At 42.7% G+C, this 13,618-nt stretch overlaps 2 protein-coding genes and 1 long non-coding RNA gene across 14 annotated transcripts in view; 2 read left to right on the top strand and 1 right to left on the bottom strand.

Annotated features, from left to right (window-relative positions):
• rgs12b (regulator of G protein signaling 12b) overlaps nt 1-9,614 on the top strand; it is a 52,380-nt gene extending 42,766 nt beyond the window's left edge. For 2 of the 11 annotated variants that reach the window (XM_067584106.1, XM_067584105.1), the window contains exons 12-19: nt 1-95; nt 389-601; nt 1,147-1,220; nt 1,365-1,491; nt 1,593-1,689; nt 1,859-1,929; nt 2,935-3,106; nt 3,489-5,710. In XM_067584106.1, coding sequence (XP_067440207.1) covers nt 1-95; nt 389-601; nt 1,147-1,220; nt 1,365-1,491; nt 1,593-1,689; nt 1,859-1,929; nt 2,935-3,106; nt 3,489-4,090 — 1,451 coding nt within the window. In that variant the 3' untranslated portion in view covers nt 4,091-5,710. The other 9 variants (XM_067584109.1, XM_067584108.1, XM_067584110.1 and 6 more) reach the window with 9 other exon arrangements.
• LOC137179455 (uncharacterized) lies at nt 14-12,216 on the bottom strand. The gene is made up of 3 exons (XR_010927817.1): nt 11,663-12,216; nt 469-583; nt 14-101 (listed from the first exon to the last, which is right to left on the bottom strand). It is a non-coding gene; the product is annotated as an uncharacterized lncRNA (long non-coding RNA).
• The window catches only part of LOC137179453 (protein Dok-7-like), a 22,813-nt gene continuing 20,261 nt past the window's right edge, over nt 11,067-13,618 (top strand). The window contains exons 1-4 of one of the 2 annotated variants that reach the window (XM_067584119.1): nt 11,067-11,554; nt 11,673-11,718; nt 12,579-12,667; nt 13,290-13,440. In XM_067584119.1, the coding sequence (XP_067440220.1) occupies nt 11,501-11,554; nt 11,673-11,718; nt 12,579-12,667; nt 13,290-13,440 (340 nt within the window). In that variant the 5' untranslated portion in view covers nt 11,067-11,500. The remainder of the gene's footprint in view (nt 11,555-11,672; nt 11,719-12,578; nt 12,668-13,289; nt 13,441-13,618) is intronic. The other variant, XM_067584118.1, reaches the window with a different exon arrangement.

The raw sequence follows: 13,618 nt of genomic DNA on the forward strand, positions 1-13,618 counted from the left end.
ATTTCTCTGGCAGCAACGGTCGCCGTGAATCGCAGGGTTCACTGTCTTCAGGAGCCAGTTTGGAGCTTGGGACATCGGGGTCAGGGAGGAATGAGGTCAGTCTGGAAAGAGACATCGCCAGATAATCAGTTTAGGCATTACAGCAATGGGAACATAGACATTCATGTCAGCATAGAGATGCTTTTTTACTCTCTTCCTCATTTAATTTAATTTATCTGCTTTAAAAGTAACTTAAAATAAAAAACATTAAAATTACTGAAATAATGTCATAAAAACTGCTTGTTTATCAGCTGCTACCTCTATTGTTTCTCTTATTATTTTAACCCTCTTCTCACTGTCTTTATCTCCTCTCTCACTCCCGGTCTCTGTCTCTGTTTTCTTCCTCCAGGGTGATGTTTCCCGTGGTGCAGTATCAGTGTCAACAGAGCGTGGAGGGGGCAGCGCCCCCTTGAGGCAGTGTAACATAACCTTGCCGGATGGTTCATGTTGCTCTGTGCCACTGAGAGCCGGAGTGTCCATCAGGGACCTGCTGCTGGGCCTCTGTGAGAAGCTCTGCATCAACCTGGCAGCTATAGACCTCTTCCTGGTTGGAGGGGAGAAGGTACAACACAAATGGATGTGGGGCTGTCCCAAATATTGTTTTTTGGCCTCAAAGATTCTGTAAAAAAATAGGGTCAGATGGTTACTTTAAAAAATATAAATAAAAAATTTAAAGCTGCCTTAATCATTAGTTCTATATGAACAATTGGTTAAATGACTATATTAAATATGAAAGATGTCAGTCTTGGTGACAAACCCACAGACTTATTACCCAGTTTCTCTCAGTTCTGTGGAGCGTTTTAGTATCTTTTGGGTCTTTGTTTTGGTTTTACTGTTTGTTTTCAGTCTCACTGCTCAAACAGGCAATAGATTGCCAACATGTTAGCCATATTAACTTCATAAGGTCATAATATGTCAAACATGTTTCATTTTCAGCTTGTTGTGAAGTTGTGCCCCCAAGTACCCAAATCAAAAAATTACATATGTATTTTTGATAAAAGATGTAAAAAAAGAAGGATTTTAGAGCAGAAATTGTCATGATTTTGTTTTCTTCTGCTTTATTTAACTCTATTTTTCTCTCTGTGCTTCTCTGTCTCGCTCTCTCAGCCACTTGTTTTGGACCAAGACTGTATGACATTGTGCTCTCGAGACCTCCGACTAGAAAAACGCACTCTCTTCAGGTCAGTAACATGTAGTCGTAATCAGGTTGGCTTTTATGCAATATCAAAATAACCTTTGCAACCAGTCCTTGCTATGTTGTTACCACTAACACTACAGCTACAGAGCCCTACAGGAAGTGTTAATTCTGTTCTCTCTTGTTCCAGACTTGACTTGGTCCCTATTAACCGTTCAGTGGGTCTAAAAGCAAAGCCCACCAAGCCAGTGACTGAGGTCCTCAGGCCTGTAGTGGCCAAATATGGCCTGCACCTCTCTGATTTGGTGGCACGCATTGTAAGTCCCCCCTCAGCCTAGATGCCTGTAGACAGACAGAAATAGACAGACAAGTCGTGATAAAGTTATTCTCATTTCGTGTGTGTGTCTGTTTGATGCAGAGTGGGGAGTCGGAGCCTTTAGATCTAGGCCTTCCTATATCCAATCTGGATGGGCTGCGAGTTGTATTAGATATAGCAGAAAACACCCCTGAAAAAGGTAAGGAACACACACACACACACACACACACACACACAAAGTTTCTATCAACAAATGTGAGCTGCTGTCTCTCATTACCTTAACAAAAAATAGCAATTGCATTGCCGTCTCATTCAGTATCATTTTTCATCAGTGTCATTACATCTGCCTGTCTCTCTCCTTTGTTCAGCAGACAAACAGAAAGCAGCTCCCTCTAAGAGCCATGTCCCGCCCTCTACCAGCAGAAACCAATCAACAACAGTAAGATCCCCTCCAACTTCTTATTTCCAATTTTTCCTTTCGCTCTGGAATGTTCCATAACCCACCGAATGTCTCCACTTCCTGGTTGATGATGTCACGCTACTAAGTGTCTCTCTCGCTGTCTTCAATCACCCATGTCTGTTTGCAATGTGTTATAAATGTGCGCAGGTGTATGATGTGTGTCTCTGGCAGCGTGAGGGGCTGTGTGTGACTGTATTATGTGCACTGTTATGTGGGGCCAAGAGCCCCGTCACACTCTCAAGGATCCTAATGTTCCATTATTGTGGTCTGCCTGTGGCCGAATGCATCACCGACTTTTCTCTCTGGTTTGCTGGTTCTCTTTCTTCCATAACAAATCCACTGGCCAGGTGATAAATGCCCAGCCTCGGAGAGCTTTTGCTGGGTCTCAAAATCTCCAGAAACTCCCTCTGTCCACCTGGAAGGGAATTAGTTGGTGGTGGTAGTACCTTCGATTACTGTCTAGGTTTTCTTGGTATTATCGGGGTTTTAGCTTATTGATGACCATCTGAAGTGGTCATTCATTACTTCATTACTTGTTCGATTCTAATGGAATTGTTTTTAAAACAGACTTCTTCTCGCCTCAAGGGCAGTAGTGTGGCACTTAAGTAGTAGATAGTTAGTCCCTCTGGTGTTGTGGTGTGTGTCATTGTTAGCCTACATGTTGGTGATGTACACACAATGTTGGACATTGTGGTTGTCTGAATGGAACATCCTACATGTCTTTAATTAGAAATTATATGTTTCACTAGAATGATTTTCAATCAATGTCATTCATTATTGATTACATTAAGCCAACAATCTCATTATCCCCCATCATGGAATCATCATGTGCCCCCTATCCCTTGTCAAATTACTCCCATTTTACAAACTCCTCACCATCAGTAGCACTGGTTCCCACGTGTTGTCAGTACTTGTGCCCATACTTGCACCATCATGACTCATCAGGGCTCTAATGCCCCGCTCCACTTTCCTTGTGGCCCCCAGGGGGAGGACAGGCCATCAGGGAAAGCCGGTTCAGCCCACCCCCATGGGGAAAACGGCAAGGCTGGGCCCAGCCCTAACACAAGCAGCCATCCCTTACCCAACCACTCTGTCTCTCTCCATAAGGCTCCGGAGAAAAGAAAGCAGAAAAAGATTAATATAGACGAAGCTGAAGGTAAAGATGAAACGACCTCCCTCTCTTTCTTTTGTGACCTCTTATTCCTGTAGCTGTGTTGCTATGATCACACTAACCCTTTTTGCCTGTCTGCAGTATTGCAGAAGCAGCACCAATTGCTTTCGGAGCTAGCTAGCTACATGTAGCACAGTCACCTCTGCTCACACTGAATGTAGCTTTGACTTGTCTAACTGATTAATACACACCCTCTGCTGCATGTTTCCTGAATTACAATCAATGTGTTTCACTGTATTCAAACTGTTGTTTTGGGTGATTATTCATTTGTGTGTGTGTGTGCGCACACATGCACGTACATGTGCGTGTGTTTGTGTGTCTGCACTTGTGTGTATGTGTGTGTGTGTGTGTGTGTGTGTGCATGCAGAGTTCTTCGACCTCATATCCAAAGCTCAGAGCAACCGAGCAGACGACCAGCGAGGCCTGCTAAACAAAAGCGACCTGCAGCTCCCAGACTTTCTGCGCCTGTCGCCAGCGGCAACCAACCAGGCTGCGCCTCCTCCCTACGACCCTGAGCCAAGTTGCTCCACCCCTAATTCCTGTAACCCCAACAACGGCAGCTTCCCTAGCAGCGGTCGCCGGGGCAATAAGGCGAACAGCAATGACAGGGGAGGCGGCACCCACTTGCTCAACGCGAGCCATCAGTCTCAGAGCTTGGACTCTGCATTGGGCACTGAGAGTGGAGGGGGGAGGAAAGCCAGACCACCTCCTCCATTTCCTGGCACCATCTCCCCCATCCACCCATCCCAGGGTGCCCAGCGTGGTCTCCTCCAGGACTCTGGCAGGGGAGAATCAGTCCAGATGCTGGAGGAGGACACCCGGTCTGATCTGACTCTAGTGGGAGAGGGGGACATTAACAGCCCCATCCTCAACTACGTCACTCCCTCAGCCCTAACGTGCAAACCCCACCCACGACCCCAACAACAAGCACAGGACGGTCGGCCTAGCTCAGGTACCTACCCCGTGTGAACTCTATAAACTTTTGAACTTTCACCTCTTCCTTCACCTGACTGCGAGCGGGACTGGAGACCCTTTCAAGTCAGTTTGAAGTTCCTTGTCAGCCATTTTCAGTTCAGACCTTGAGAACTCTCGGTCTGTAGCTGAATGGCCCAGAATGCATCCAGATCTTCTCCCTTCCCCAAGAACATGTTTTAATTTAACAAATCACTTTCTGCAATTTAAGTCAAATTACAAAAACATTAAACTCCAGATTCAAGTGTAAAAATACAGCTAATACAGCTACAGCTTACAAATAATGTAAAAAAAACAGAGCTAAGACCCTCATCACATACAATAGAAATAAGTGTTCATGTAGTCAAATAGTGAGTTGATATAGTGATGTATGCACTACCCTCTGGCCAGCATCTACTGTAGGTTAACAGCAGCCTTAAGATAACAGGTCAGGCACATGACAAGAGGAAAAATGGATGCATTAGGCTTGGATGGAGCTTGTCTTTGGAATTTCCCTGCGTGGTGTGTATCTGTGTGAACTGTTGAGCGGACTCGCTGTGGATTTGTTTCTGGAGACGTAAGCTCGAGGGCGAGCTCAGGATGACTTGGTGTTGACCAGTGCCAAACTCCCTCCTCCAGCCCCCCCAGTGTACAGAATCTAACAATGCACTTTAGCCAATTACAAACAAGACTTTACACATCCTTACACATTTTAAAATCATTTTCTCCCTCTTTTTTTTTTTTTTTTTTTTTTTTACTGTGGACACAGTTTATTTCATGCTACAGGTGGTTGAGCTGCCTTCAGAAAACAGTTGATGATATTTGCTAATAATCAGCTGCTCCAAATCCAGAGCGGTATGGAGGCTACTTTAGCGCACTTCTATGCGGACCATGTGTTATTTTCAACTTATTACATGCTTTTAAACACACTGCATGCTGACCCTATAAATACAGACATATGCTACAGTACCATGAACGCACACATTTGCTCAGCTGTTCTTTATCGACTCGAGCACAGTACATTCTGTGTTTCCAACACTGTTCTCTCACCTCAGGCGTTTCTCGTGTCACTCATGAAAACAGACTATAGCGACGGCGCACACATGCGATCTCGCTCTCTGACCAAATAATCCAGAAAGTTCTGATCCGTCTGTATGTGAGCAGTTTTCTCTTTTTTTTCATCTCCGTCTTCTTCTTTGCACTACATCGCGCAGCAGCATCTGTTTTTGTTTTTTTTTTTTTTTCTTAAATGAGTTTTCACAGTCTAGCAATTCAACAATGTTTTGAGCTGTTATTTCCTACAGGGACTCAGCTGGAAAAACTGGACTAACAAGTCAAAAGGTTTCACTTTTTACAGGTTTTACTCTTACTTTATTCTGTACTATATTCTCCAGAAAACATTAATTTATCCCACATCCTTTTAATTTTCACTATCTATCAGTTAAAAGTATTAATTTGTATATAGTCAACTTCGTGAAATCACCGCGTTACTGTAGTCATTGTTGAATTGCAATGCAGCCATGCTGTTTCTTCAGTTGTGTCACAGTAGAAATCAATTCTCTGTTCTGTTCAGTTGACTGTACTGTCTGTAAATAGATCAAATAAATGTTTTAGAGTTTAAACTCTCTCTGCAGAGCATCATGTGATTAGCCTCCTTTCTTTTCTTAGACTTTCAACAATATCCAAGATACTCAATTTTCCTCACTTCATTTTTCATGAATGTGTGTCCCACATTTGTATTTAGCACTTCTCTGCATCGAGGTGCTGAACTGGGATCAATGTTTACATGGAGTTTTTATATGCACCCTCATATTCCCATTGTTGAAGGAATAGAATGACATGTCTGTCTGCTAAATATGAAGCTGGAGCCAGACTGAAAAATGAAGGAAACAGTTAGCCTGGCTCTGTCGAAAGGTGTATATATAGGTTATATGCAGTATATGTGCCGTATAGATATGATGTGTTATATCTTGTTTGCTTAATACGTGTTTAAAAACACCAAATAGGAGTTTTATGAAGAGTTGTACAGACTATTTCTTCCAGAAAGTTAATGCCAAGAAATAATCTGGCACATAACTCCCCCCAAAACACCACATCATCTTTATATTTCAGGTTTGTAAGGACTAAACAAACAAGATGTTAATTACTGATCTTTGGAGGTGTTGGCAGACAGATTTTGTTACCTTTGGACAGTGCCAGGCAAGCTGTCGACCTGTTTCAGTCTTAGTGCTAAGCTAAATAAAAAGGCTGCTGGCTGCAGCTTCATATTTACCGAACAGAAATGAGGGGCAACAAAGTGAATAAAGGCATTTCACAATATATCAAACTATTCCTTACTATTACTATTACTGGCACATCTCAGATGAGCCTGCTCATAGTTCTTGTTCTTAAATTGAGCCATTATAGTTGAAATGCTTTTTCAATACCAGCAAAGAAGATTCTTAAGTTACGTTTTTCTTTATTTTTTTTCTTTTTATATTTTTTCTGTTTTTGACCTCTGTCCACCTCAGCCTGTCAAACACTCTCTCTCTCCTATCTAGCTTACTTGATATTCCTCTCCCTCTCTTTCTATTGCCTCTTCTGTTCTTTCCTCTTTATATATATGTGTGTGTGTGTGTGTGTGTGTTTGTCTGCAGGACAAGGCTTTTGTTTCGGGGTACAAAGGCTTTTTGGGGGTACTGGGCTATTAGCTATGCATGGGTTCCCCTCTGCTCAACGCCTTGTTAGGCAAGCTTTGTCATGGGCTCTTTGGTAGCCCACAAACAAAACTAAGTTCTGTTTCTTCCTCATCCTAACACACACACACACACACACACACACACACACACACACACACACACACACACACACACACACACACACACATACTCGTTTCCACTTCACACATACATGCTCGCGCTCACACAGAAGCGCCTACATCTGCGTGTCTTTAGCATCACATGATGATCTTATTCTGTAGCGGTTTTCATTAGAATAATTCTTCAGTGTTTTCTGTTGTGTTTGTGTTTCCTCCGGTACTGACATGTGACAACAGCAGCCAACTGATTGTATTTAACCAGTCCATATAATTAACCCGTCCATCTCCGTACAGAAACAGAAAGGGAGATAAATATTTTTCATGATGTTTTAAGTGTTTCCCAGAAGACTCTGTCAAAGAAATGTCGGGAAAATAGAGTGGAAAGGACAAAAAGACAAGGATCTGTATGTGTAAGGAAACAAGATAGTGATGGTTTTATCAGATGAGAATAACAATACAAAGTCCTTTCCATCCTCAAAGTGTTGACATTCAGTAATGTTTACCTTTTAAGAGCAGTAAAATTGAATTTAATTCTAATTTAAATTCCAAGGAAGTGCTGAAGTTTCTTCAAAGTAAACTAATTCCTGGGTGTGATTCTTCTTTTCATACTACAGGACCTAGTCAGTTATCTTATTGTTGCTGTAATTGCATGGGAAAACCTTGTACACAGGAGCTGTTATACGAATACAGTTTTGGCTCTGTGTTTCAATTCACTGGCTCTTTCTGGGACCACTGCCCATGTGTCCACTGGCCAACAAAAGCCCTCTAGTGCGGAGCATCTAGTGCTTGTCACCTCAAATGGCCCCATCTGCTGGTGAGAGGAGAAACGTAAAAATGGTGGACAGAGGAAGAGGGGGAGAAGACTTTTTCTTCCTCATTTTCCAGATTACACTGTATGATATCTTGAGTTGAAATGAGCTAATTAAACATACTGTAATACTGAATTGAGAGCTTAACTATTTCATGTGCTTGTAGTTACTTTAATACACTTAAAAATTGCTCTTTCACTCGAGTTATTATACATCTTTTTGGAAGAGTAAAACATACAGAGTAGTCTATTTGCACTTTTATGGCACAATCATTAAAGGCTCTGCACAACACACTGGCAAAGCTATGCTGGGAATTACGTGACATATAGCCCATTAGTCTTCAGTACAGTCTTTGCTGTCGAGTAATACTGAAGACAAGTTGCAGCACTTGTACTTGGTACGACTCTGTCTGTACATCCGCCAGAGTCGGAAGAAGACTGTATCAGTCATCCATTGAACCACAATGCTAGAAAAAAAAAAAAAGATTGTCTATCTACGCCTTAATTTCAATCTTTCTTTCACTGCTTTTGTTTGTAATAAGCATTTGTCACAGCAGATATTTTGACTTGTCATAGCAGGAAAAGCACAGGTGGAACTAACAACATTAACGATGGCTGTGTTCCTATTATCCTCATTAATTACACTTGTGCTCTTTCAACAATTTAATGTCCACATGTCTGCTGTGTGAGCAGCTTGTTCTAATTGATTTATCTGCAGCTTTTGAAACAAGACAAAGCCATTTAAAAGAAAAAAAAAGTAATGAAATGAGACAACAGTCTGAAATCAAAGTCACATAATTGTGTAAAAAAAAACGAACTGTGAACAAAAAGAAGGCACATCAGCTATCACCAACAAAATACATCTCTCTGTCTCTCAGCCAGTAGATGGCAGCAGCCTGTATTAAGTGGACGGGGTCTCTCTTCCCTCACACACACACACACACACACACACACACACACTGGCAGTGAGCACCATCTAACCCTCTTTCCCATGATGTCATAGCCAAAGGCCAGTTTAGGAATATCTGTCACATCCACTTAGTTTCCTGCTGCTTCCCAGCTCTGTGTGTGTGTGTGTGTGTGTGTGTGTGTGTGTGTGTGTGTATGTGTGTGTGTGTGTGAGAGATGCTGTATCCATGGTGTTGGTGCAGTTGGCTACGGTCTGGTCATGGCTGTCAAAGTGTGATATTTGACTGAATTTGACAGAATATGAATAATCTTAATTTCTCACTCTCTTCTTCATATACACATAAACACAGAGGGATGATGATATGTCTTAGCTTCAGGTTATAGACCGTGTGTTCTTGTTTTTTATCTTATTCCTCACTGCACCACCGACTTTTACCGACAAACGCAGAACATTCTGGACTTATTTTGTGTTTTCTTGGAGTGCTCCTTGCATGTGGATGGTTTGCAGTGGCGGTGAGTGTTTTGTCATTTCTTTTGCCTCCTGTCTGTTTTGTCATCTGTCTTTTTTTACTGCAGCCTCTTCTTCCTCAGGTAAAGGCAGAGACAGATGGAGAGGGATGGAGAGAGGAGGAGGAGATTTCAAAATGCCCAGCAGAAGAACAACATCTTCCAACCCCACACCTCCCTCTCCATCTCCTCCTCCCCCCCCTCCCCGGCCTCCCCTTCGCTCACGACGCAAATCCAAGTCACCTTCATCCCGCTCCAACCACGCAACTCCAAAACGAGCCTTGGATGTTGACAAAATCGAGGCCGCTGCCGACTCGGAAGACACCAGGCAAACCCGCAGAGGTTCCCGAGACCTCCGGGGCTCTCGGGGTTCAGAACTAGACAGGAAGTGGGAGGGTGTGGCCTTGGAGCTGCGTTGCCGTGGAAGCAGGACGAGGTCAACCGTGTACCAGACTTCAGAGGTTCCCTCCATGGTCAAAGCCAAGAGACAGTTGGAGCAAAGTGAGGGCAAACGCCAGATAGACAGGAGTAAATTGAAAGCAACCTTTGTTTGAGGAGCCCACTGACTCACGGACTGTCTGCCCCGCTCATGTCTACTCTGACTGCACTGATGGAGCAGCTGAAACGTTTTCTAGGCTTCAAATTGAGGTTAAGAGCCCGGTGTCAACAACTGTGCAGCTGCTCCCCAGACTACCTACTGAGGGCTACCATTAGAAGACAGCAGGCTGAGATTAATCAAAGGCTGTGTGCCAGTTCCACACTACATACTCATTCTAAGCATTGTTTGAGTACATGCTGTATTGTGTTCACACTGGAAAGTAACAGAAGACACTGTAGCCGTCAAAGTCGGCGCACGTATAAGCATGAAAAAGCATAAAGAGTGTGTAATTTTCGAGTGCGCTTTTGATATCACTATGCACAAAGGCAATGCTGGAGCTGCTCACAGCTGCAAAAAATCAAAACACTTCATGAATGGTGGTAAAACAGCTGCAGGAAAATAAAAAATAAGTATTAGATTTTTGGGAAAATATTTTGTCTTCTCCTTGTGAAGTTTAACTGGCAGTGACATTCAAAAGTAACCGTTTGTCTTCAACTAACAATGCTTTTCATTCTTGATTTATCTGACCAATATTTCCTAAATTTATAAATGAATTGTTTGGTCTATAAAATGTCAGAAATAGTGAACATTTTTCATTGCAATTTCCTTATACATGTACATTATGATAAAACAGAGAAAAGCAGAAAATCTTCACATTTTATAAGCTGGAACCGGGGATTGTTTGGAGTTTTTTTGCTTCAAAATTGACTAAAATTATTAATAGATTATTAAAATAGTTGCCAGCTAATTTTCTGTTAATCAGTTAATTAACTGATAGCTTCAGCTCTAGTATGTAATAAGGTGTCTGGACACAGCAGGATACCTGATAACATGCAGGAGAAAACCTGCATTTCTGCATTTTGACATAAGCCTGTAATTTTAAGAGGCAGACAAAAACTGTAGCAGTATTAATTTTAGTTCTTTTTTCAATATGTCTACCAGCTGAAGTTACAGTTCAAGGTTAACATTTAGAAAAGGAAACCCTTATCTGTCTTCTTATTTCAGAACAACACAGCGAAGCAATGACTCTCCATGAGATAAATATTATTGGTTTTGTGTCCAGACAATTAATAACTTCACACATTCACCTGTCCTTTCAGAGAAAAACTACCCCAGTCCCTTACAGTACAGGGGCACTGGAGATTAAGTGCCTTGGTCAAGAGCAATGACAGGAGAATTTATATACCTTACTGTTGTGAGACAGACACTAAGTCAGTATCCAGTAAAACCAGGAGGACTGCTGTATTCCTCTCAGGATTTGCTCATTCAGTGGACATATGCATATTCATGTTTATGTAATAAAGTATTTTCTTGAATCTCGTATAATAATTGATTTATAATTGAGACTCTGAGGCTAATTTGCTAATTTCACATCTTAATTGGCATTATTCTTGAGGCAGCTTTTACAGATTAACCTGGATTGTCTACAGACAGAGCTGAGGCTCCTCTGATTAGCTTTAAGGCAACATGAATCCCTGTCTAACACTCGGCTGAGTGCCAGTTTTATGAGTTAAGTGAAAGGTACGCGAGTTATGCGGTTTTAATCGAATTAGCTCCGCTGTAAACAATAAGCACTTGACGCAGGATGACAACTGTACTAACTCTGCAGGGCCCAGCGGGGGGAGGCTGCTGTCTCTCCCCGCCGCGGTGGTCTAACTATCGGGGAGAGAGTGCAGTCTGCCGGCGGGGACTGCGCTGTAAAGGCTATTTTGAAAAGTGACCCCTTCTCTGTGAGCAGGGGGAGGCACAACACACACATACACACACATACACACACACACGCACAGCTGCTCGGAACCATGACAGAAGATGACGGATACTGTTGTCGCGGAGGGACAAGTCAAGTTTAGAGATGGAAAAAAGGTGAATACCACCAATGTTCTTCTTATTTTAAGCTTAAAAATATTTCCTCTAAACTTCAAGGCCGACCAGAGGAATATATACTTTGTAATTTGTTGTTTCTTTACAAACCTCTCCACAGTGGAAGACTCGGTGGGTCGTTCTTCGGAAGCCCTCTCCGGTCGCAGGTAAGTGGCGAAACCGCTTCTATTTTTATAATCGATAAACTCTGGTCAGGTTTTTGCACATTTTCACAACCACGCAGGATCAGCTCAGTCACCCGTATCATTCGGCACTAATATCATCCGATTTTCTGAAGTTAAACTAATCACAACTTGTCAACCGGACTCTTGGCTGCGCGCCACAGGAGCGCATAACGCAACATATCCGCGTCAACACGTGTGGGTGTTGCGCAGTGGCTGCATCAGCGGAGTTGATCGAGTCATTGCATTTATTAAATTGTGCAAAATCACCTTGAAACGGTGCAGACGTATCCTCTTCAAATTAAGAACGGGGACATAAAATCACGTGGGCTGTATAGTGCCAGTTGGATTTAAGGTTAATTATTTGAAAAGCTGCAACCACAAACAGAAACTGTGACATAACTTTAGTGTAACAGGTCTTTTTCTCCGCAAGTTTGATAGAAAAAGGGAGCCACGTGTCTTCAAAAAATGAAGTGAGTTTCACTTGAGATGCTGTGAGGACACTGAGCTCATCAGCACACATACCATGACTACAGGAACTGGCAGGAGTGGTGGGAATGATGTACTCTCTCTCCCTCTCTCTCTCTCTCTCTGTGATCATGTAACCTATGTGCGTACATTTGTGTCTTGACTTTCATCATCAGCTGTGCCAACCGATCAGTTCATTGTTTTAGGGATTTGTTATGACAGCTGTGCCACAAACACACGCAGGCACGCAGCAGGGATTACAAAAAAGTGACAGTGTTGTTATTCTGCTATTAATCAGAAAATTGACTTTTGAGCCTGTCAGTCTTTAAAGCTTGTCATTCTGTGTGTGTGTGTGTATGTGTGTGTGTCTGCCTCAGACTGTCTGTCTCTGCTGGTGTATAAGGAGAAGAAGAAAGGGAAGGAGAAGAGCAGCGGCCACAAGGAGAGGCTAAATGTGACACTGGAGGTATGTATATGTTCGGCTGCAGCAGACCAAAGGCTGGCTGCCTCTGATCTGAAGTGCAGGTGAATCGCACTGGTGGCAGTTTTATTACAGCGCCTTGATGGATACCTCAGGCTTCCTACTGCTATCATGAGACTGCTGTCACATGTACACAGCATAGATCAAATAATGCTAATGCCACATAGACGGAGGGACTTGAAGTGGGTCACATTAGAATGAATGCCAGTCAGAATTTGTCAGCTATAAAAGACTTCTGGCAGTTAACTATATGAGTCCAAAACATCACATCAAGACATTTTAAAGCTCATATTGTTGTTATGTGTGTAAGATTATTAAGTCCAAAGGAACCAGAGAGTCACAAGGTTCACTATAACATTAATGAATTCAGCTTTCCCCAGACAGACTGCTCACTCTCTGATATTTGAGACTGCCTCGTGTTTCGCTCTTGAGTTTCAGTTTGTCACCTCCTTTGGCTGGAAAAGTCTCTACACCTGATATCAGAATTTAATTTGGATGAATCCACTTCACCTCTATCAGGAGAGTTGATAGAACAGGAAAAATTGATATTTTACCAAATGCAGCCATCTCAAATGTGATAATAGAAACAACTACTCTGCTTTGTTAGGGCATCTGTGGTGTGGAGCCAGGGACGGGCTACGACGGTGTATCCTACACCCTCTCCATCCTCTGCCTGGCACACACGCTGGTCCTGGGCTTCCACAGCAGAGAAGCCCTGCTGGCTTGGGATGCCCGCATCCGTTACAGCCTGGGAGAAGGTCAGTGGTTTGGCCTTGTGTGGATGTCGCAGTGCTGTGTTGTTGTTTGAGGGTGTGATGTGCAGGGTTTTGTGTGCTGAAGGGGAAAGCTCGATAACACGCATCAAAAATGTGTGATGTTTGTTTTATAAGTTGTTTTTTTTTTATCAAGTATTGCTGCAACAATAACAACAATCCT

This window comes from Thunnus thynnus, chromosome 3, assembly GCF_963924715.1.
Source record: "Thunnus thynnus chromosome 3, fThuThy2.1, whole genome shotgun sequence".
In the NCBI taxonomy this organism is placed as follows: Eukaryota; Metazoa; Chordata; class Actinopteri; order Scombriformes; family Scombridae; genus Thunnus; species Thunnus thynnus.